Source organism: Lasioglossum baleicum, chromosome 11, assembly GCF_051020765.1.
Source record: "Lasioglossum baleicum chromosome 11, iyLasBale1, whole genome shotgun sequence".
Taxonomy (NCBI): domain Eukaryota; kingdom Metazoa; phylum Arthropoda; class Insecta; order Hymenoptera; family Halictidae; genus Lasioglossum; species Lasioglossum baleicum.
Genome location: NC_134939.1, coordinates 8084049 through 8108677, shown reverse-complemented (window position 1 = coordinate 8108677; position 24629 = coordinate 8084049). Strand labels below are relative to the sequence as shown.

The following is a 24629-nucleotide window of genomic DNA, read 5'->3' as shown; positions in this document are numbered from 1 at the left end:
TTGTGAAAGCGGAGCATAACAAATTCCGTCCATTAGATTTTACTTTCTTGTCAGTTTTTAACGACAAAGAGTGACCTAATTTTTTCACGGCGTTTCGGAACTACTATGAAAATACGTGGGAATAATGTCAATTTGTAAAATCTTTCATTTGGACAGTCTTAACTAATCGATTTTCTGAAAACATTTCGGTTGGACAGTGCCAAATAATATTTCTTCGTACATTAACAATCTTTGACACAGATTGCTTGGTATATTAATAATTAGACAGCGGATCTTTATGCAGAATAAAAATTTTCCACCTGAATTGTGTAACAAGCTGAAGTGAAATAGAAATGTATTTTCTAGCGTAATATGTTTAATAGGTTGAAAATAATATAACGATATTTCAAAATTCTTCGAATGTTTTTACTGTTTTACTGTTTCAAATTACACCTACTCGTGTTTGTCATAAATGCATAAAATCCGCTGTCTATTAATAGTCTTTGGTATCAATTTAATGATGGAAAATGCTACTATGTTACAGATGCGAATAAAGCAAAAGCGTCCTGCAGGTCCGGATCATGAAAATACGGTAGACAGGAAGAGACATGTTGAAGGTAAATCAGAATCTCCAAAAAGGATGTCTTCGATAGGAGAGGATCAAGTAGATCTAGCTCAAACGTACACAGGACTCGACAAGAAAATTTCCGAGGAGTTCATCTCGATCGCCATGGACCCTGAAAGGAAGTCGAAAGCATCGAGCAGTTATGGTAGCGATATCGGCACCTCGAAGACGTGCTGAGAATACGACTCGGTAACCCTTGGCATTTGGGTCGTGTTGCAAACGCTCTAACCGACTCTCTCGTACATGTTTTTCCAATTACAAGCAGGTTACTGTTTAACCATTGTATTGTTGAACGTTTCGCGTTTGTTTTGTTTTGATTTGTTTATTGTACTGAAAGATTTTGCTCAACGCTTGATTTTTTCCCCCCAGATTCTAGAATACACGCGAAGAGACTATGTTTACTCGTCCATCGTAAATGTACATTAATTAATTACTGTTACAGATATTAGTTAATCCGCTTTTCCACAGCCTGGATGATTGAAAGTCTTTAACTGTAGAGAAGTGGCTATGTGTACAATGTGTATAATGAGAAATTAATATTTTGTACGAATTAGTGAATTTATTTATTTTCTACGGTACACAGTACCAATTGTTATATCGAGTAAATGTATATTGTTTGTTGAAGCTTCTCCAACATGTGCCCGCGGAAATAAGATTCAGGCTTTAAAGGATTAATATAATACATAATTATATGTATATTTATTATGTAATCATTCCAAAGGAAAACTGTAGGTATAACGATCCTCTGCGCGCAGCGTAGGATAAAACGTAAATCAATTAACACTAAATCTACCGACCATCAAAAGTAACTGATGTGTATAGTATAGTATTATAAAAATAACAAGATTGAAAATTTGCAGTAAATATTCTATGGACGCAAGGGCCTCGGGGAGGTTCGTTTGCATAGTTCGTAGAGAGACAGTTTTTTGTGCTTCAAAGCCCAAGCCGAACGTAGAAAAGGACAGCGCGTGTAAACATTATTGCTTCATGTAATAAATGAACCCGAGATAAGATTACGTTTAAGATATTTTTTTTTGCATCCAACGTGTAACACGTTCTTGCGTCCGTAGAATATTTACTGTACTTCTATTTTGTGCGATTTTTACTATAATATATACTGGAGTCAAAAAATATATTCAATAAATTCCCATGCAAACACCTTTACAATTTCAATAATTGTCAAATAAAAAATCTAAAATGGGTCATTTGACCCCTCGTGGTAGGTTTAGTGTTAATATGCAAGTATTACGCGAATCATTTTGTAAACTCATCAACTAACGGAATCTACTAATTCGTTGCCTAAGAATCGTTGCCGTCAATTTGTTGCTAAATGTATTGCCAAAGTTGTCCAAGTATTTTCTTAATGCACGTATATTATTTATGTGGCACTACCATACAACAGAATCTGTTTAATAGATGTATTTCATGGCAATTGTAAATTGTTTATATAATGCAAATATTACATTTGACAAAGGAAAAAGAACTAAAGTGAAATTTGTAACACAAAATTAAAAATTAGAGCACATCACAGAACACTTTTATATTTTATACAATAAAATAACCTGGAATATTTGGTAATACTAAAAACAGGCATTTAAACTAAGTACAACTTTGAGAGTAAGTATGCGAGTAAAAAATGTTTAACGTTGATTTTTTTAATCCGAAATGTTAAATGTACTCTCTGTATTCGTTTGTTAAACATTTCTACCATTACTCTGACTCTCAAAGTCTTTTATGTTATTAAATGTAAACGAGGAACATAATGTTAACATTAATATGTTAAATCTTTTAAGTCGTTTGTAAGTATTGCTTTCTTTCATTATTTAGCCCGAAAGTGTTACGTATAATGCGGATTTATCGTATCCATTACAGTGTGTACAGTGTAACATTTTATAATATCCGATATTGTAGAAATTATTCAAAACTCGGCGCAGACTTGTCGTGTGTATGCATAACGTGTACTGTTATAAATAAATAAATTTTTATGATGAATTACAAGCTGTATTACAATAATTATACAGATAACAAGTTCGCGAAGTAACATTCACGTATTCGATACTTGATATTTTATTAACGAAATATAAGTATTTCATATCTAAATGTATATACTTCATATAATACATAATTATATACAATAGCATGTAAAAATATCTGTCATTTTCAATTAGGAATAGCTTTCGTTCACTATCGTATTCACTGCCATTTTGACAATAAAGTATGTATAAAAATACATGTAAAACCATTACAATAATTGGAATTCCACTTCTAATACATTATATGTATTAATAAAAATAAATGGTGGCTGCTCAAATATTATTTTTTCTTTGTAAAGCATTAGAAAGACATCTAAAGTAGTTTTTCCTTTGGTAAAGCACATAAAAAAATTATATCGGGATTTTTCTATTGCTTCCTAAGCATTGAGTATAAAACATATAATTCTATGTACACTATCACTAATTTTTCATACACATGAAAATACTTATACAAAACTCTTACTTTGTAGTTCTTAGTAAAGGCTCATTTTAGGTGTATAAGTTATTAGGTGTATGTAAGTAGTTCTTATCGTCACAAAGATTCTTTGCTAGTATTGATTTGAATCGACTAGGTAACAAAATGAAATATTGTTCCTGCATAATTTGTGTGTATAAGTAACTTCAGCGGCACTTGTGTCGTATATAACGTAGCTGAATAGTACAATTTGTTTTATCATATCGATTAATAATCTATTTTCAGATTCTACTATTCTAAAGGCACATTTCAAACGCATCAGCGCCACTGTATTAATATTCTTTTAGACACTGTTAACCTATTATTTTAAACTATGAGCGAGCTCTTTTTCGGAATTCATATGATAAGCGTTGCCATTTCTAGTTAAATCCACAGTAGAGAATGTACATTGAAGTTGATGTTTCAGCACCTATACTTGATACTGAATGCTTTACGTGTAATTAACGTGTATTGTTCAAAATCTTTTGTCATGCTTTATATATATATATTTTTAACTATATGTGCTTAATCATTAAGGTTGAAAACTATGAACTTGTTAAGTCCATACATTATTAGACTACGGATATTTATGCAAATATAGATTTCAATAGGCCAAATGAGTATAGAATATCATTATTCTATTCAAAATTTTCCCAAGTTTCCCAAATTAAATAAGAACTTCATATTACACTATGTTTAATCTTTACTAAATTTTAGACAGTTCAGTATACTGTAAAAGCATCAAATCCGAAATCTGCACATTACGCATAAGTACTTTTTTGGAAGACTCGATAGTTTAAATATTATAATTAGACCGCAGAGACGGTATGCGTTTACTGTATTAATGATTGTCTAAGATTCAGTATAATAATGTTAAACGAAGGTTAATGAGATTGTTTCTTATCTGGAACTAAAAATCTATTATTGTATAGATGTCCATAGTCTAATTATAGTATTGAATTGTTAACATGTTCGTAATGATTTTAAATACAAAGACACTGAATCACTCACGGTTGAGGATAATAAGTACTGAAAATATAATTTATCTGAAAGCTATTTTGAAATTATGTAGTCAAATAATATTGCGCAGTTCTTAAAAATTCAGACTATCCATTATTGCTTCTATAAAAAGTCATTGTTTTTCTAAAAGTTCACAGTTTAACAAAAAGCTTTTTTCAAGAGCAATGTACAAGGCACTTGTAACAATTTCTGCTTTATAATATTCATTCTGGTCGATATAGCAAGATATTCATCGTTTATAAAGTCTAAAACTAATTCTGACAAAAAATAGATTTTTACAAAACAGAAATAGTAAATACTAATATAAAATTAACTAAAAAGTTGGAAAGCTTATCACGCTTTTAACTGGCATTCGATATATCTATGTCAATTGTTTCTTCTTTCAGCCGTTTATCTTCCTTGGCAATGGCTTGCCGTTTACCACCTATTTTACGTTTCCCTCTATTAAGTACACCGTTTTCTTCATCCATCATACGCAAAATTTGTGTTTGATCAGAACTCTCTATTGGAGCTATCGATATATCCCGAACAGCACGAAATTTACCACAGTTATTAAGATGCTCGTTTTCTAATCGGAAAAAGTTCCATACAAATCTCCTGAAATTACAGTGAAAATGTAAGTGGAATCAAGCCACAAAATATTCTTCTTATATACATGCCAATGCACAGCAACATAATTAATGTAAATAACAAAATTAATGAGACCTTACCTAAATACTTCAAGAGGTGCGACTACAGACGTCATTAAATCGCTAGAAACGTATCCGCATTCGACGAGAACGAAACTAGCAACCCATGCGAATCTTAGAATTAAATCCTCAATTATAGCAAAATAATAGAATCCCTAAAAGAGTAACTGCAATAAATATTAGATTGAAAATAGAAGTACATACACTACTGTGCAAAAGAGAGAAGCACCCAGTATAATTATAAGATATAATGACAAACAATATCTTTATGTAGAAAATGTATTGTACAATGATTGATTTATTGCATTTAAAGTATTAGATAATCCGCAATAATACATATTCTCAAAACTATTCAATTAAACAGTGGAATCCTTTTTCAAAACTTACTGTGTTCTTATTTGATATTTTCACGCTTTTTTATTAAATATGGCCAGATGCTTCTTTGTTTTACACAGCAGTGTAATTATCAATAGAAATACACACCGCAGCTGAATATACAACTTCTTCACGCAAAAATTTATTTTCCCCAGCATTGCTATCTAGTAGGCCCCAGTCCATCTTTAGGTCCCATGTGAAAGAGTATATGGAATTACCACAACAACTAATCACCCATAGCCACAGCCATGGATTTTCCCATCGAGTTTGATACTCCACTAAAATTAGATATGTATCTCAATTTAATTTTACAACGTTGTTTCCCACGCTTCTTATTTTTGCAATGTTTCTAGTTTCCTTCACTAAACTTGTTGTCATCGTTACGCTTTTATTCGAAAATTCGATAAGGCGAATGGAGTTACGGAAATTGGACTGTACTAATAATATACTGTTACAGTCATTATTCAAAATCGGGGAATTAAAACCGGTACGATTTCAGCAGAGCTACACCAAAAATAATAATTGAAAACCGAAAAATACCGACATAATACTGACATTTTACATTACGGTATAAGTCCTTGTTAAAAATACTATTGTATAGATTTTGCACTCCAAATATGATTACATAACTTACCAGCGCGGTAGGCACACAGAGTGTTGGATATGACAACGAGGAATGTTGTTGAATATTTCCCGGCGTTCGCCAAATGAGGAAACGCTTCTTTGGAATCACGGTATCGTCGAACACACTGTGCGAAACGGAACCATGCAGGTAAACAATTCACTATAGGTCTAACTATTAAGGAGCCTGACATGCATTGCGATGAATCGCCAGCTTCCAACCAGTTCCCATTAGTAATATAGAAACATGTCAAAAAATGGAAATCCAACAGCGCCGTGGCCATACTGTTCAACTGATCTGCCAGCCAGAAATCAGCGAAATTTACATATGCGAACGGTGATATTAAAACGCGGCCCTACAAAAAGAAGAAAAATTAGTGAACTTTGTATGTCGCATTTGATCTCAGACCGATGATACCTACCATAATTTTCAACAACCAGAACCTTGCTTCGTGACGGAACGTTTTCAACGGATTTAAAAGGAATGCTAACATGATACAGACTAACGCTAATGGATTTACGTATGGTGGAATGCTTAGACTGGCACTATACAAAAAGCTTAACAAGCTGAGAGTCCATACAACTCCCAGGACAGCAGCTAGTTCCATAAGGTGTTGTTCGGATAAGTGATTTCGTGGATCCAATTCGAATATCAGTACATGGTTTACGCCGGACGATCTCCAACCGTAAACATTTACGCCGATGAGGAATAAGAATTGTATGATAAGTAAAGGTCCACGGTATAATCTAAATGCAATCTTCAAATTCTCTCCGCCGTCGTGAAATATTGCTGAAAATACAAAGAAACACGTGAAAATATTATGATAATTAAACGGCGGATTTTATGCATCTATGACAAAAAGAGATCTGCAGTCTATTAATAAGTTTACCTGAAAGCACAACTGCCACGAATAGGACAATAAAGCTACCGGAAAACAATCCAACTTTAAAAGTGGTCCATGGACTCTGATGTTCACCCAAAGGTGGTACACGCAATCTCTTCATGGCACGTTGCCTATCTCCAGCCTCCAAATCGTTTGTTACCGTGGCTTCTGTCTCCTGTATTAGCTTGTCTATATCTTTGGATGTGTAAAAATGTGCAGTCTCCACGCACTCTACTCTCCATTTTGATCCTGTGTCAACTGACAGTAACTGAAAGTAAAAATACAATTTATAGATATAATCACGGTACACGTACAGTATATTCACGAAATGAGTACTGATTCTTTTACTTGTGTGTAACAAGAGTAACGAACTTTAAGAGATTAATAATAGTTCTTTCCTTATTATTTTTTTTCATAACTGTTTAAACGAACCTGCAATCTAGAGAAACAGGAAGAAGTTAAGCATACATATACGCAGAAGTTAATAAACAGATGTTTTCGTTTTATTCACCTTATCGTGCTTCTTGAGAATCTTCCGAAATCCAGTGTAATTAAGATTCTGGTAGTTTTGAAGAAGTATTAATGATAAATAAAATTCTGAGAAAGCAAGCTTCAGCTCCCTCAACTTTCTTGTTGGCAAATGAGGCTTAATCTGTACTTTCCCTTTATTCTTTCCTCCACCCTGCTGTAGTTCTACCGCTGTTTTCAATTCACTATGGAGAGCTGCATATTTACGTGTTGCTTCTGCCAACTTCTCTGTAAGAGACACACATTTATTAATAAACTAGTTCGATGATCTTTTGCCAAAAAGAACGAATAAGAAAATATTTTATTGATTATAGTTCATTACTTGAATAAAGAAATTTGGTTTTATTTCACCTTAAAATACCAAAATTACTTTCTTGCCAACCCAATATTTATAGACTTACAACTAGACTAATTTTGAACAAACCTTACTTACCAGAATAAAAAGTGTTGATCTTCTTCAATTCACGATCACAAAATGTGAAAAATACCTCGTCGAATGAGGCAAAATGTCGAGATATTACTTCTGGTTCGACACTTTCAGCGGATGGTGCTTCTTCTATGGCAGTGTACAGCATTGCTTTCATTTCCTATCGATTAAAACAATCATTTTTAACATTATAGAGCACAATGTCAGCCAGATGTATTCCAATGGAAATTTACTTTACCTCATAACTAATATATTGCTTACGCCATTCAGGCGTAATATGAGCGGACAAATGTTCAGCGAACTTCATTTTTCACCAAGTTATATCACAATCTGCAACAATCGTAAATTTTCTTTTGTTTTAAACTAACAAAATGATGCAGTTTCAATCATGTTAAACATGTATAGAATTGTGAAAAGTACAAATAATAGATTTATATTGTTACCAGATTATGGATCTTCAACTTTACAGACAGATTCAAAATGACAAGTGTCACACGAAAAATGATTTTCTAAATACTGGGAAAAACTTTAGTGAGTTGAAAGTAATATAACAATCCTCTTGAACATTGTGAAAATTATTAATTTATTGTCTAAATAAAATAAAGTGGTATAATCGCATAAAATTCACTGTTTTATTATAACAAGTACATTTCATGTAAAACGAAAAAATATGCGATGACTACTTAAATACATCGATAATATACACGTAAACTAAACAGATAAAAGCGGAATAAATTCATGACACACTCATCCAACGTTTATGTTTCGTTTTATCGTTTACCTTTTAATGAATTAAACAGTAAAGGAGGTTACACAGAACGCATATAACGTGTTCTGTCGTCAGCAGTAATTCAATATTTTCTCCATTCATTCGTATCAGTATCCTATTCGAAGTAAAAACTCGCATTTATTCTTATTATATTATATATCACAGAGTATTAGATTTTATACTGATTACGGGACTATTATTTTGAATCACCAATACGAAACCGAAAAAATGAATAACTTGATTTCAGTTCGCTAGTCGGCTAGTGTATGACTAACGATCTCTCCCATCTCTTGCTATATAAGAGTGGAAGAGAATAAATACGATTAAATTGCTGAATACACACATATGTTTGCGTTAGATAAAATACTTCGGTGCGTTACAACGGATTTATATTCCTATTTGCTGTTCCTCCTAATCTCCGCTATGCCTCGAATAAATCCGTTTTAAAATCGTTAATAGAAGAAGCATGGACGTTCTTATCGTCTTTACTGGCTTTACGGTTACCGTTTCAATATTCAATAATTATCAGTGAATATATTGGGTTGGCAAGAAAGTAATTTCGGTAAAAAGCCAATTTTTATATTCAAGCGATGAACTTTATTTTGTTCGATGATCTTTTGCCATCTTTCTGATAGCTTCATAATTCCGCGCTCTTAAAACTTCAAAATTTTCCCAAAATTGGGTTTTTTATTTCATCTTGAAATACCGACATTACTTTCTTGCCAACCCAATAAATAGCGTAGATTTGTTTATATTATTCTGTGTAGGATATTATTTTATTGGCATTCGCTATCCGCAACGAATTTTTCCGCCAGTTGATATTGAATATTGTAGACTATTTAGTGGTGTTCAAGATGAGTATAAAATTATTTCGCGGAACCCGGGATCATAAAGTCATAAACAATAGAATATTCACAATCTCGGTAGTACATATATATATATAAAGAAAAACGTTTTAATATTCTTTTATTATGTTATAATAAAAGTTAAAAAGTATTATAAAGTTAATATTTTATGTATATGTTTATGGAACCCTTTAGTTAGGACATTTTGTAGAACCCCAGGGTACCACGGAACTCTTGCACCCTTGCAACGAGACTAACCCCGGCAGATACTCTCTCTGATCTAAATAGGTGCTGCTTGAGAGTGACGAAGAAGAAATTGGAATTGGAATTGGATTCGGTATAGTCCGAGTGTTACGTTACTCTTCAGAGATGGTAATGTTTTGGAAAGTTTCTCGTCACGCCAAGCATTGCGGGTATGTGTACACATTTACTACTGCTCCCCTGGACTGGTTGTTCAAGCCTGGAGCGCGCTGATTGGGTATGTCCCAATTCTGCGTTCACAGAGGGGGGCGTATAAATTAAAACTGGCGCCAAATACTGCACGTTATATCACCAACGTTTATACAGTGGTATACACTTATTGTTAGTGTTTGTATTCTTTACCCAGCTAATATTCGCGCGCTATACCCGCCAGTTCTTAGAACTAGTTTTGTAGCTTTATCATGTCTCATACTCGATTAATATTCTACATTCAACCTCTCGATTTACATAGAAATATACAAGCTACAAGAAGAGGACTCGAGATTGTGATGATACATATCTTTACTGATCTATCAATTTCTTGATATATATATATTATCGGATTATCTAATACTTTAAATGCAATAAATCAATCATTGTACAATACAATTATACTGGGTGCTTCTTTCTTTTGCACAGTAGTGTACCGTGATTCGATTGTACATTTTAAATGTTGCCGCAACGTTATATAGATGACAGCACTAGTTTAACCACTCAAGATGGAGGCAGTCAAAAATCCCCCCGCTCGCAGCAGCACCCCTCTCACCCACAAATCTACTTTATGCTTCAGGCTTCAGTCCTTTAGGTCCGCGGTCACGTGGGCAAGTGCGAGAACAGCGCAATAGTCGGGGGAAACCTGGGCGCCCTGGTGGCGGTCTTTCGGGCAGCCATATTTCCTCTCGTGGGTTCCCGGTGCACGAAGCTGGTGATTCGCTGACAATTTCTGGGATGCGACCTGTAAAGTTCATTTCGTTCGTATTCTCCACTCGTAAATAGGAGTGATCGGCGCCCGATCATGGCCAAGGGAAACAACAATTCAAGCGCAAGACGGTCATCGTCACGCAATGCGAAGCCCTACGACGCAAACAATGTGAGTAGCCACTCATGAGTCTCATCTTGCGACAGAAACGAACCTGTTCCCAGTCCAACGGTTCTTCCCGCTCTCATCATCCTAACCAAATCCACCAACAAGTCCGCCGCACACATTGGATCACGTTTATACTGTTTTTTCACCGAAAACCTATTCCCGTTGGACGCATACGATGTCACGGTTATGCGAGTACACTCTCGATAACCTCAATCTTTTTCCTATATAATATACCTATTTATCGAATGCACTTTACAATGTCTAACCTTGAAACGGGATTCCCTCCCGAGAGAAAAATCTTCGGAAATTTCTTGATCCGACTCTTAATCCTTATTAAATAGTAACCTTATCAGGATCGAAACCTTCTCGAACGATCGGTCGTTCGAAATATATACGTCCAATAAATTTTCAATGAAAATATATATCTCGAATTTATTTGAAATTATTTAAATGTGATCGTATATGATAGTTTTTTATGTTACACAAATATTAATCGCCGACATTGTATTTTCGTGTCGGACATGCATAAGTGATATTTAGTTTTTGATGAGGAAAAATTGAATATTACACGAATAATATAGAATTGTTATTCAAAAGTTGAATTCGAACTGTTTAAACAACAGCATATGAGATTTTGTTAAACACGAATGTATGTGCTAGCTACATATACCTATTTTATATTAGATCGCGGATAAGTTTACAGAATTGATGTTGATTTTCGAAAATGGAACTTAATTTCGATAGTACAGAATTCATGGAGAGATTATGTTCATTTATTCGTATTTTGAAGTTTGCAGCTCACCTAACCTATCACGTAATATTCTATCATAATGACACTTTCATTTGGACTTTTTGACAGGATGTTTGATGATCATTGTAAATAATGTACATAGTTCAAATTGTAGAGTATACAGAAAGTAGATTATAATAAATGATTTAAGTGTTATTAAGTTTTTGAGATATTGTGAAGATTAATATTTGATGATAGAAAAATTCAGTGCTGTTTCGTTTTATTGTAACATTCAAAATTAATTCGTACAGAGCAAGAATAAGTTTCCTTTTCATATTAAGAAATTTATGTTTTGCGCAATCTTGTGCAATACCATATAACTGTTTTCACAGATCGTTTTCTTGAAAAATGGTAATAATTATAAATAGGAGTAATATGTTCTTTCATATGTATATACATATATACATATGGAATCTCGTTTATGTTCTTGTTCATAATTGGTTGTACTTAATACTGTTATTACGTATAACTCATATATAAAACAATTGCATTTTATGGTACAGGAGATAAAAGATAGATTGTACTGTTTCTTTCTAGTCATTTGTGAAAAAGGTAGCAACGAAGGTAACAGATCTTATACCACAAAGATCGTGGATTAGTAAGTGGTTCAATTCTTCTCAAAATGAAGAGGATATATTAGACGACGACACTGAGAACCCTGAAGAGGTTGAGTCCGAAGAGGAAGTTCAAAAACCTCCGCCTTCGAAGCGACCATGTATTCGTATGGATGTAACTCATCCACCTGGCACCTTTACAATTCAAACAAGAGCTAAAACTTCGCTAACTAAAGCCAGTCCATCTAAACAACAATATTTAGCTCACGATGTAATGGTAAATATAATTTTATCTAAAGAACGACATGAAACAATTTCTTACTCAATCATTTCTTACAGTCTGATGATTTTTCTGAACCTGCGATGGCTGGACCAAGTGGGATTAGCTGTTTAGTATCTTCCACACCTGCGACACAATCGGATATTAGGAATATAGTTCCTCAGAGATCCGAGTTAAATTCACTAGTTACTGCCACAAATAATGGAAATGCGAATGGTGCGGATGATAATTCTGAATCCAGTGAGAGCACTAGCGGTTGTAGCTCTCTTATTCCACAAACAATTAGGCAAGAGGCTGCGTCGAATGTATCTTACAGCTCTCCATTTTCCAAAAGAGAAAGATTTACTAGCAACAAATTGAGTTTCAGTAAGTAATATATCTCTTTTCTTCCGGTACAGTATTATTATTAGACTGCGGATCTTCATGCATTTATGAAGACATTGGTTGGGCGAAATATAAAACAGTGAAAGATTTTCAAAATTCAAGAATGTTGTAGTGTTGCTTTTAATGCAACAAAGTCGTTAAGGGATGAAATCAATTCTTATGTTATTCCTGTTTCCCACAATCAATGCAAAACATTTTTATTTTGCATGAAGATTTGCAGTCTAATCATCATCTTAATAAATGAAAAAAAATCTTTAAGATGTATTTTAACAGAAATGTTTCCACTTTATTATAGCCAATCGTACACAACCTCCGAGGTCTTTATTTTTAGATAGTAATCGAGATACTTTAAGCAGTCGCAGACCAAGCTTTAACGCGTCAGTAATGACAAACACGCCGGACCGTGCGTCGCCGTTATCATCTCCATTTTACAGTGGAAATACTACTTTTGGTGGAGCAAACACAGCTAGTCTTTACGGACGAAGTCGTGGTTTATTTAACTGTTCGAATGAGGTACGCTTCATTGTATATTAATACGACGAATACTGCTTCATATTTATATAGATATTATTATTAGACTGCGATCTTTATGAAAAATAAAAAATGTTTGCATTGATTGCAAGACACAGGAGTCACAAATAAAAATTCCTTTCTTCTTTTTTAATTGTCTTATTAAGCTGAAATTAATACACTGATGTCCTTTTGAGCCTTCTTAATTCGTCCACTGCTTTAAATTGTACGTGTCCATTTTCGTCATAAATGCATAAAATCCGCAGTCTAGTTATTATTGTTATAGTTAATTTATTCGCACAAGTTACACGAAGAAATTTTCATTTGTAGATTCAACTTAAAGTTCCAAGAAGGACATGCGTTGAAGTAAAACCGTCTAACACAAGCGTGGTTGATTCATCTGGCATGAGTCAAACTGCTAAGAAAATATTAGAAGCTTTAGAACACTTCTCATCGCCGATAACAGACGCTAAGAAGATTCCGTTGAAAATGTTAAATAATACATCGATGAACAAGAAAAGGACTAGAGAAGAGACTTCGCCAGCAAGAAAAGTCGGGTTGCGTCACTTAGCGCGTGAATTGACTGTACCTACCGTACCCGATATATTAAAGTTAAGACGGCGTCAGAAAATACAGGACACTACACTCGCGGCTAGAAAAATTGTTTCTGCCCGAAGCGAACCACCACCTCCGCAAGAATACCATCTCAGGTAAATATTGGGTTGTTGCGTATGAAATGTCCGATTTTAGAATGCGGCTCTTATAAAACGTTTCGATCAAGAAATGCTGTTACAGTCTATAGGTTTATTATATAAAACTTTGAGGTACAAAGATAATCCTTAATTCTAAACGTACCACGACCGGTCAAATAACCGGTTCTAAAATTATAAAGATGCTTTCATAAGGAATTATTTAATAAATGTCTTTATTAGAGCACATGTTTATTTCAACGTCAACCAACTTGACTGTCGTGTATTTCTTTTATATGTCTAGAAAAATAACTTTTATGTGATTTTTGGTGAAAATGTGGTGATTAATTAACTTACTAGTCGTTGATGATAAAAACAAGAACTACAGAATCAAGATAACAATCTTGTAAATGAAAAACGTGAATGATCATAATCTTATTATATGACCATAATCTTATTATATGACCATAATCTTAGAATGACTCAATATCTTATTTTTACCGTTGTTCGGCGTCGACCGACGGTCGGAGGCGCCTGACGCTGGAACCGCTCAGAGGTGAGCGCGCGAGGAAGGCAATGATATGGATCGTGAGAATGAGGGAGACAGATTGAATTTAGAGTTGATTTCACACTGCACTTTATTCAAAATTGGAATCGCCGACGGATCAAAATACGGAAATCTTGCGCGTGCGAGGGTCTGCCTTGGAGCGCGACGGAGATCTTGTGCGAACCTTGACAAGGGCCGCCGCGGACGGAGATCTTGACGCGGGAAGAATCACGGATCGCGACGCGAACAAACAGAATCGTCTGCGACTCAAAAGAAATGGCGAATGGATATTTCAAGACAGTGCGGTGATTGTCGCGAACAAACAACATATATAAAATGAGAACGTGTTACTTGAACGATGGTCTTAACTCGCAGAACTGATCGGAAGAGTATAATGCATCGTGAGTGAAGAACGGTACAAAGCAGAGAGAGCGTTCCGCCAAGGGAGGGCCTTTAAATATTCTTCGAAACGGCAGGCGGGGTCGCACGCGATTGGTTCCGGATCGCTCGTATGATCCGGGAAGACGCAACGTTCGAGATTCAAACCATGGGATTTACCGGTGATGGGCGCTTACAAACACTTCGCGGCAGTATGCAACGGTAACGAGCGATCGCTACGCGACTCTAAACATTATGAAAAAAGGCCAGAGCAAGTGTCGCTCGACGGTTGGCGTAACGGCCGGCAAATCCCATAATTCGAATCCCGAACAACCGTAATACAATCAGGAAACTTGAAATTTGTAGATAGAATACATTGGGTACAAAATTGCGTTTGTTTAATGTCATTGCTAAAAATCGGACATTTCATATGCAACAACCTAATACATACTTAAACCAAATACGTTGTACAAAAACATTTATTCATACAAATGATACTTTTTACAGAACACAAGACGACGAAGATTCGAAAAATCAAAGAAAACTCAAGATGAATTCTCGAATCTGGGGAAATCGTACCGAAAAAGCAACCTTGGAACCAGTGAATTTACCAAGTATACCTTTGCCAATATCTTCTTTACCTAACTTCAATTTTACGCCATCAGATACCTCAAAGTTGATAGATAAAAATTTCGTAGCCAAGGAGGAAACCTTTACCTTTGCGAGTCCTATCAAAATAACGAATGTCACAAAGAGCTTGAAATCTATTAATAACTTCACGTTTAGCAGCCCGATCAGTGCTGACAAACAATCGATCGAACAGTCTAGCAATTTAAGTTCGCCTTCGAAAAGAAGTAATACTAAATCCACAGTGTCGTCTAGTAATTGTGTACCTGTAGAGCAAAATTTCATCTGGTCTGACTCGTCTACAGCGCCCAGACCGAAAGACAAAACGAAGAGCGTAGAGAAATTTGTTCCTCCTCCGAACATTACGGGTATATTCCGTTCGAAAACCACGAAAATGGAGATTGAAAAGTCAAACAAGACTAAAGCCGAATTGGATACGAACAAAGAGGATAAAACTACGAATTCAAAAGCTAATGTACTGCAAGATAGTTTAAGCATGTGGGAATGTTCTGAATGTTTGATCAAGAACAATAATACTGAAACCCAATGCTTTGCTTGCAAAGCTGCCAAACCAAATATTAAGGGCAAGACCTCCGAATCGTCATCTTCACCTTCAAGTGCCAGTGAATCGAAAACTGCAGTCAATGATCATTTTGGATCTCAGTTTAAACTTTCAAGCAGTCAATGGGAGTGCAGTACCTGTCTGCTGAGAAACAAAGAATCAGATAAAACATGTCCCGCGTGTAATACACGTAAACCTGACTCCAATCCGAAATCGAACGCAGAAAAATTACCAAACTTTAGCAAAGACAGTGTTAAACCCTCAGAAATATCTGGAGAATGTTCCAATTGTAAATTAAAAATTGCTACAGGTTCAACGTTGTGCTTGTCTTGTAAAGCATCTAAATCAAATTTGTCAAAACTAGGTTTCAAAAAAGAGGGTAACGCTGTCGACGGTGGTAAAGATAACCAGTTCTTTGTCAAGTCGTGTGAACTAATCAGTCATGTTGTACAAAGTACATTAGTCAATCAGAAGACTGGTATGTCGACTAGTACATCATTAAATACTTCAGCTGATACTAAAAATGAGATTATGGATCAATTTAAACCAAACAAAGATACCTGGGAATGTCCTTGTTGTATGGTTCGAAACAATGCTTCGGTTGATACTTGCCCCTGTTGCAACACAACCAAACCCAACACTGGAAGTACCACTAAAGTCGCTACGCCGTTGGTCGCAAATGGTTTCGGAGACAAATTTAAGAAACCAGAAGACGCGTGGACTTGTGACTCGTGTATGGTGCAAAACGAGGCGAAAATTACCGAATGCGTTTGTTGCGGTGGTTTGAAACCAGGAGCAAAGAAGCCGGACAACGCCGCTGCAAGCACTAGTTCCAATTTACAATTTAGTTTCGGCTTCCCATCAACAGCCGCTAACTTCAAATTTGGGATAGATAAAGCTGATCAACAAAAAACTGACAATGTAACACCTACTACCGGCTTTAAATTCGGCGAGAGCCAACCGAGCAGTCAAGTCGGCCAGTTTACGTTTGGCATCCAGAAAGAAGAGAAAAAACCAACAAGTGAAGTACTGAAACCTGAAAGCAATACTGTCCCAGCTGTAAACAATTGTTTTGGATTCCAGACAGAAGCAAAAACTAGTGAACAAATTGATGCGAAACAGGATTCCGAGAAAGCGGCCGAAAAACCAGTCTCGACATTCTCGTTCGGCATACCGAAACCAGTAAATACTGTAGGAAACGATAAGCAACCAGTTAGTATACCATCGTCTACGTCAATTCCATCTACATTCACATTTGGTGTACCTAAACCTGAAACCAAACCGCCGGGTACAGAAGAAGCTAAACCGAGTCTGTTATTTGGAAGTACAATAGCACCGGTTTCCAAGTCAACGACAGAAACTATTGCACCTTGTATTGTTACTAACCCCAGTACCTTAACTACGACTTCTCAAACTGCTTCTCAAGAAATTAAAACAACTGCTGCTTTTACATTCGGTGTACCAGTCACCACAACTGTGGCTAGCAGTAGTATCTCTAAAAACATAGTGACAAGTCTTCCATCTTCTACTCAAGCTTCCTTTGTATTTTCCGAAGCAAAACCAGTGCAAACATCTTTGCCCACTTTTGGTCAAATAGTAACATCAACGCCGGCTTCTACTACATCTAGTACCTTCACCTTTGGCGATAACAAAACTGCGGAAGGAAGTTTAGCGACCAAAACCTTCGGAGCATTACCAAGCGACCCCACTGCAAGTTCAATATTCTCGACTGTTTCGAGTACACCATCATTATTCGGAAATACAGATACAAAAACTATACCATCATTTGGTACAGAAGAGAACAAGCAGCAACCCACTTTCGGGGCGAATGCAAGTAAACCACCTGCTTTTGGAATACCGGACAACAAATTACCAGCCTTCGGAAGCACAGAGAGTAAACCTACAACTTCGATTTTTGGATCGACTGATACTAAATTGCCTGTATTTGGAAGCACAGATAACAAACCGACACCTCTGTTTAATCCAACTCCACAAGTTCCAACAGCAACACCTACGTCAGCGTTTAATGCAACATCAGCTACACCGTCTCCCTTTGGGGCCCCTTCTGCACCTCCCGTTTTTGGAAGCAGTACTTCCACAACGTTCAACAACGATACGAAACCTAATATATTTGGATCGAAACCGAAACCAGGTGAAACTAACACCCCAAATTCAAATCTGTTCACTTTCAACACTACTCCTGCTCAGCCGGTAGCAAAACCAGCAACTGGATTCAACTTCTCTGCGAATGCTAATCCCGAGAGTTCGACACAGGAACCGTTATTCACATTTGGCAGTAACACAACTACGCCGCAGAGTAGCAATGTGTTTGGAAGTACATTTAATAATCCCACTGCAAATACTTCTTCCGGTTTTACGTTCAATGCACCTAAACCGGAAATACCAGCGTTCGGCCAGCCTGCTGTTTCAAACCCGATTTTCGGAGTACCTCAACCAGCAACTCAAACTCAACCGTCAACGTCATTTACACCCAATTCGAATACAGGATTTAATTTCGGATCTACAGCACCAGCCACACCTTCAGGAGGTTTCAATTTTGGTGCCGTTGTAAGTAAAAAACCTATTGTTTTATACAAGGATCATTCCACGCGAAGACGGACACCTTTTGGAGTAAAATTTCGGCTTTTGTTCAAACTTAAATATGTTGCAGTCTTTAGAGACCTACACTACCGTCCACAAATATTTGACCACTTGGCGGAATCGAATCTAAAAGTTTCTATCAACGTTATAACTTAAATTACTTTGAAGTAGAATTGATATAAATGTATATGATTGACATAGAAGCATCATAGTGCATTACATGTTAAGGATTTGACCAGTAAATAGATGAAAGTTATTAAATACTTCGTTCGTCTACCTCGCTGGGCAATAACGGCATTTACAATTCGAAGCAATCTAGCAACAAGTTTTTTCCTAGATTTCGTTCCAAGCACTTTCTAAATGAGTCCACAATTGTTTCTCTGAATTTGGACACTTTATTTTCACCTTTCGATTCATTTCATCCTACAGTTTTTCAATCGGATTCGAATCCGGTGATTGCTGCGGCCACTGCATAACTTTAACTTAAAATTGCTTTTATTTTCAGACAACAAAATTTATAAATAATTAATTATAAATTTTCAAATGTCCGTCTTTTTAAAAAGAGGTCCGTAATGGGGACACTTGGGGCTGTATCCTAATTTTTTTCCAATTTTTTGAAAAGTGGTCTGCTATGAAAACACGACATTTGTTTAAAACAGTTGCAAAATAAATAGTGAAGAAAACATTTTTTTCAAATAACATTTTTCGTACATACTCTTATTTTATTTTCACTACAAGTTCCCAAAAACTCATTTTCATCTGTTTGGTAATTCTAGGCTTATGATTCAATGAAAAAAGTTTTTCACGGTTTTTTATAGGTCTGTAAAATCAACCATTTCTAAGACATCGAAAAATCCTTTGAGATTCGTTCATAGGTCACTAAAGATTACAGCATATTTAAGTTTGAAAAAAAATTCGAAATTTTACTCCGAAAAGTGTCCGTTTTCAAATTATTTGGAAGTGTATTAAAGTGTATAAAATTATATTTTAATTAATATCTCGAAATTTATTTAGGCACAAGCTCCCGCATCATCTACAGGAGGATTTAACTTCAATGCTCCCAGTACTACCCTAACATTTGATCCCAATACTCCGCCATCGTTTAACTTCACTGGTGGAAATGCACCTGTTATGTTCAGGTAAATATAAAATGAAAATAATTCTGGGAAGCGTTTATGTTAATTTTGTATGTTTTCGTTTTCAGTGGTACACCTCAAGCGGTACCGCAAAGGAAAATTAAGAAAGCATTCAGAAGAGTGCGGTAGAAGGCAAATAACATGTGACTCTAATCGTGCATACACTTGGCTTGCACTTTCACATCTATTCTATGCAACGGTGTATGCGAGGAGTATGGTTTCGAGTGTGTATGCCAAAAGTTACAGTATGGTACAATGAGAAATATCATATAACGACTGGTCACATTAACGTGGGTGGTATACCACAAGCACTTTATGTAATATATACAAGTCTGCCGATGGGATATGCTTGCGTGCAACCACTTGTGTTCTGCAGGATCTGTAAATTATAAATTATTTAAATTATACAATAATAACGAATGGACATTTGACACGTTGGCATGAAGCCATTTTTACGAATAAGACAGAATGGTAACGCGACAGCATTACCAATACCTTGCCCAATCGAGACGCTATGAAAACAAAAAAAACATATATATATATATATATATACATATATGTATACTGACGTGACTTGCAAAAAAAAAACTAAAAAAAGACTATTAAGCTGAAACAAGAACACCTCGATAACGAAACTTAACGAGCACTGAATGTGTGCAATTTATCGAGGCTAATCGTAAGGTAAGTATAAGTCGTTCGCAACTCGTGAAAATGTTTCTCATAACTAAACGTATTAGCTAAAAATAGGTTTTCTTATTTTATGATGACGAGATGTTGCAAAGAAACAAAAGTAAGATGAATTTTATTCTTACGTTATCTGATATTTTATCTGAGAACAAAAATTAACCATTCTCGTCTGATTAGATACTTTTAATAGATTTCCGGAATGTTAGGTGTATTAAAAAGACACATATCTGACTGGATTACTTTATTTGTTAATTTTCTATTTCGTTTTGTAAATGGTGACACATGTTACACGAGTATTGTGAAACGACCGAATATCAATGGAGTCCCATCTAGACATTAATTATAGTTTAATTAGGATTTTTTCGCGGGTAGTACTACAGTTCTTGTAGCGCTGCTCTAGGAAAAAGTTGTGTATCATACACGGAAAATGGCATTCGGATAGTACAAACTCAACGATTATTGAACGACTCGCATCGAGTAGTCGAAAATTGTATATTTTTTTTATATATTGAAGGAATTAACCGTATAAGTGAAATACTGAATGCCATTTTAATAGGATTAAATCGTACAGTAATGATGCGTGTTTTATCGTAGCGTGAATGGAAAAAAAAACGGAACGAGGAGTACGCTGAATGAGAATTAAATTATTACGGGACTTCTAAAGAGTTATTTTCCTTCTTTTTGTGTTTTTTTCATTTTGTTATAGAACCGAACGTGTCTTTGAATCTCATTTTATGAGAACGTATCAGTAAAAGTTAGAGTAAAAGTAATGAGATGAGATAGAAAAATTATGACAAGCCGCCGGTAAAGAAATTAAAAAACCAAAAGAAATATTTTAAAAACATGTTCTCGACGTGGAATAACGTTGTTTGTAGATTTTTTTATTTTTTAGATCACGCTTTTTCTTTCCGATAAGATGCTTATAATTTGTTTTCACTTTCGTATTTGTAACATTTTTACACATTAACGAGTTTACAAGATCAAAGAATCGCGTGTTCTTTTACAACGAGTGCAATTTTATCGAGAGTGATATTAGCTTCTGTAAATGTAATTAGAATACAATCAATGTAGCATGACATCCTTTTTAGAAGTCCCCTAAAGCAGAAAGTAGTTAGTCGACGTATTAACGATTGAGCCGTACACGTTTTATTTAAGATTAGGATAGTTATCTGTAATATTGGCTTAAAAATTGACAGTAGCCAAGAATAACTCGGCACAAGACCCACCTTTTGCCATAATAGATGCGTACGTATTTAAAAAAAAAAGGAAAAGAGAAGAAGAAAACTGTTACATATTGTTACACTCTGTTCGTTGTGTAGTATTTACATTGTAGATTTTAAGGCATTTTTTAATTTTTTGCGTACATGATTTAAAAGAAACAAGAGAAAGAAGAAATTCAAACAAGCCTTGATTTTCTGTTAATAATTTACAAATTACTTATCCCGCAAACAACACCCTTCGTAGTCTGTATTTGATGTACCGTAATAGTGTTATGCAAATTACAAGGAAAATAAGTGTCCATTTATTTCTTTGTGTAATTAAAGTTACCAAGTTTGTCCATACAATGTAGAATCGAGATCTATATCAACCCTACAATTGAAGTTAAATAGTTGTAACGTCTCCTAATGTTATTCTTTGTACAAAAAAAAAGAGAGAAAGGATTTTGTCTACGAAGGGTTCTTCCGCACCTAGTTATCATGATAGAAATTCGAAAAAAAAATTGTAACTTTGTATAAATAATTATTAGCTGAAATACTAACCAATGATAAAGTGAGGCTGCGCTGAGATATGTCTACGCTGCTGTCTTACACCGTGAACATTCTCTGTCAAGGCTGTGTCGTCCGTTTGTCTACCCCTAGACAAATTTCTAAATTACATCAATATATCAAACGCTGACCTAAAGGAGTAGCACCTTTGTATTAAATCTCGTATATGGCCTTAAAAAAATGATACATAATGAGCGTATGACGTAGATGTATTAACAATTGTAAAGCAAATCATATTGGAATTGTTTTGTAGCAGTTTGTACTCTCTGTTGCAATATGTTTGCAGAGAAATATTTGAAAAGGATCATCTCTTAAAATCATTTAACAAATAGATACGCAACGTCTCATGACTTGTAGAACATCTGTTTTTCCATTATTTTGGTGTACAGTAATCGTCATGGAGAAAACTATTTACAATTAATCGAGTTAATCATTCATTATTTTTACTTTGCAACAGTTCTTGACTTCATACATTAATGACGATACGGATTTAATTGAAAATTTACGTTTACCAAAATGGATAACCGAGTCAAAGATATTAAACAACGTGGCATGTACAAGGATCCTGCGAGTTATGAGATGCCCAAAGGCGAGTCAAATGTTCTGAGGCCTTATATTATAATCTTAGTCCACGAAAAATTTATTGTATTCAATTCACACGGATATCTGTAACAATTCTATTGACAATGTCCAGTGATGGAAAGAACAGTATTCGTACACCGTTGACGTTCGCTTTTTATACTTAATATCGTTTTCCAACGTGACTCGTATTTAGATTATAAACATGATTTGGATCGGATTGTTTATGATGAATGATTCCTAACGTAGAAATTCTATCGTCGATCGAAAACGGCGCGCGACGGTGTACTTATCCTTTCTTTTACTGCTTCATTAATCAGTAATTTCTGGTAATGTTCACAACATGAGAGAGAATTTGTGTTATGAAATAAGTCCAATGACTGACTGTAATTAAATACAATGTACGTGAGAGAATGTTCACTGTATGCTTCAGGTGCTTATGGGAATGTTCATCGACATTCCCATGACATGATGTAACTTTTAAGTAACTTTTGTGTAATGGGAGTATCGGTGTTTCTCAACCCGATAAACCACACACGATTTCCAGTAATCTTTCATTCGCACAAACGAAATAAGAAGAGAATATACGCTTAATCCGATAATCGAATGTTCTTTCGGGAAGAAGAGGTTGTAAGTGTTTTTATTTAACATGGTATGGCCACAGCTGTTTATTTGTTCCTACCCAAAAAATACGCGAACAATGGGACGAGCCGAAAGGGGTGGAAAATAATTATTGTACATTAAACTAGAAACGGAAATCTATGTAATAATGTAATTATAGCGAACGGAAACCTCGATAGCCTCATATATTGTATAATTTATTGAGTAATATGTGACGTTGCTTAAACGGCGGTAAACAGTTTTGTGATGACGAGGGCTATTGAGCTCTGGGCGTTGAGAAACACCGTAAATAGGATTATACAACATTCACGTTAACATTATTACCATTATTCTGAATACTATCCTCTGTACCCTATAATAATTATATTATATGATATTAGGATATATACGAAAATATCGATTCGAGAACAGTGTTTAATTTTTGGGTTATTATTTTATTTCGTAGATAATAAAGTAACGATTTTAGGAGGGCATTTAGATAATAATAATAACAATAATAATAATAATACTAGCAATGCGAATCAAGGAGTTTCTAACTGCGGTACAATTATAAAGTTTAATTGTACTTTAAACTCCCTAAAATTAGTAAATTAAATAAATAAATAAACTAAATATGAACCCTTTGGTTCGCATTCGGAAAGTAAACTCGAACTCTTCGATCGAATGTATTTGTTTTACGATTACGTTTTCACGTTGTCTTTTTATTTCTGTAAGTGTCGAGCTCACTCCTTAACAGTTCCTCAAAGAAATAATACGAAGTAAGAAATCCATACTATATTCTACTGTAATGCTCGTGGTTTTGTTCGTGACTGATCAATATATATGGTACACCGTTCTCCGTGCTATTATTAAAAATATTTTATTTTAAACAGGCAAAAAAACACTCCGATCGTTTTCTTTTTTAGCATCATGAATGTAATTAGAGTGGATTTTGTTTCGTGTTCTTTTTTTTTAAGAATATTGTTCAAACATACGGTTGACAAGGGATTTTATTTAGCACGAGAGCCCGTAATTAATTATGAATTTAAAATTCCACTACATTATTATTATGAAGTGTCGTAACATGTAACGGCGAGAACCATGTATTTGATTTTCGCTTACAACAGCTATACAATAATACAACGTAATTTTCTTATGTTGCACAGCTGTACGAGGAGTTATGCAAAAAAATAAAGATTATCTATGATTATGATACACTTAAGGTGTTCGATTTATTTCTCTAAATTTGTGATACGTTCTCTGTACAGATTACTTTCTATTTACGGTTAACGTTAATTGCTCCAATCAAAAACATTTAGAGTTAATATGTCCTGTACAATTGGATTAAAGTAATAATCGTAAA

General features: G+C 35.0%; 3 protein-coding genes across 7 annotated transcripts in view; 2 read left to right on the top strand and 1 right to left on the bottom strand.

Annotated features, from left to right (window-relative positions):
* The window catches only part of LOC143213699 (cytosolic endo-beta-N-acetylglucosaminidase-like), a 35047-nt gene extending 32445 nt beyond the window's left edge, over window positions 1–2602 (top strand). The window contains exon 6 of the mRNA XM_076433786.1: window positions 524–2602. Coding sequence (XP_076289901.1) covers window positions 524–781 — 258 coding nt within the window. The 3' untranslated portion in view covers window positions 782–2602. The remainder of the gene's footprint in view (window positions 1–523) is intronic.
* Window positions 2554–10173, bottom strand: LOC143213696 (solute carrier family 53 member 1). 3 transcript variants are annotated; one of them, XM_076433770.1, is made up of 11 exons: window positions 8748–10173; window positions 8417–8519; window positions 7874–7965; window positions 7642–7795; window positions 7192–7436; window positions 6687–6948; window positions 6219–6586; window positions 5810–6152; window positions 5284–5453; window positions 4822–4955; window positions 2554–4708 (listed from the first exon to the last, which is right to left on the bottom strand). In XM_076433770.1, exons 3-11 carry the CDS (start codon window positions 7940–7942, stop codon window positions 4453–4455), a joined length of 2001 nt encoding a protein of 666 aa, XP_076289885.1. In that variant the 5' UTR covers window positions 7943–7965; window positions 8417–8519; window positions 8748–10173; the 3' UTR covers window positions 2554–4452. The 3 variants fall into 3 exon arrangements, with proteins under 3 accessions (XP_076289885.1, XP_076289884.1, XP_076289886.1); XM_076433769.1 differs by having other exon boundaries at window positions 8417–10173; XM_076433771.1 differs by lacking the exons at window positions 8417–8519; window positions 8748–10173 and adding an exon at window positions 8079–8409.
* Window positions 10174–10329: 156 nt separating this feature from the next.
* Window positions 10330–24483, top strand: LOC143213695 (uncharacterized). 3 transcript variants are annotated; one of them, XM_076433766.1, is made up of 8 exons: window positions 10330–10579; window positions 11904–12191; window positions 12260–12566; window positions 12880–13097; window positions 13425–13804; window positions 15216–18465; window positions 19513–19637; window positions 19703–24483. In XM_076433766.1, exons 1-8 carry the CDS (start codon window positions 10505–10507, stop codon window positions 19761–19763), a joined length of 4704 nt encoding a protein of 1567 aa, XP_076289881.1. In that variant the 5' UTR covers window positions 10330–10504; the 3' UTR covers window positions 19764–24483. The 3 variants fall into 3 exon arrangements, with proteins under 3 accessions (XP_076289881.1, XP_076289883.1, XP_076289880.1); XM_076433768.1 differs by having other exon boundaries at window positions 11904–12197; window positions 12916–13097; XM_076433765.1 differs by having other exon boundaries at window positions 11904–12197.
* Window positions 24484–24629: the final 146 nt, after the last annotated feature.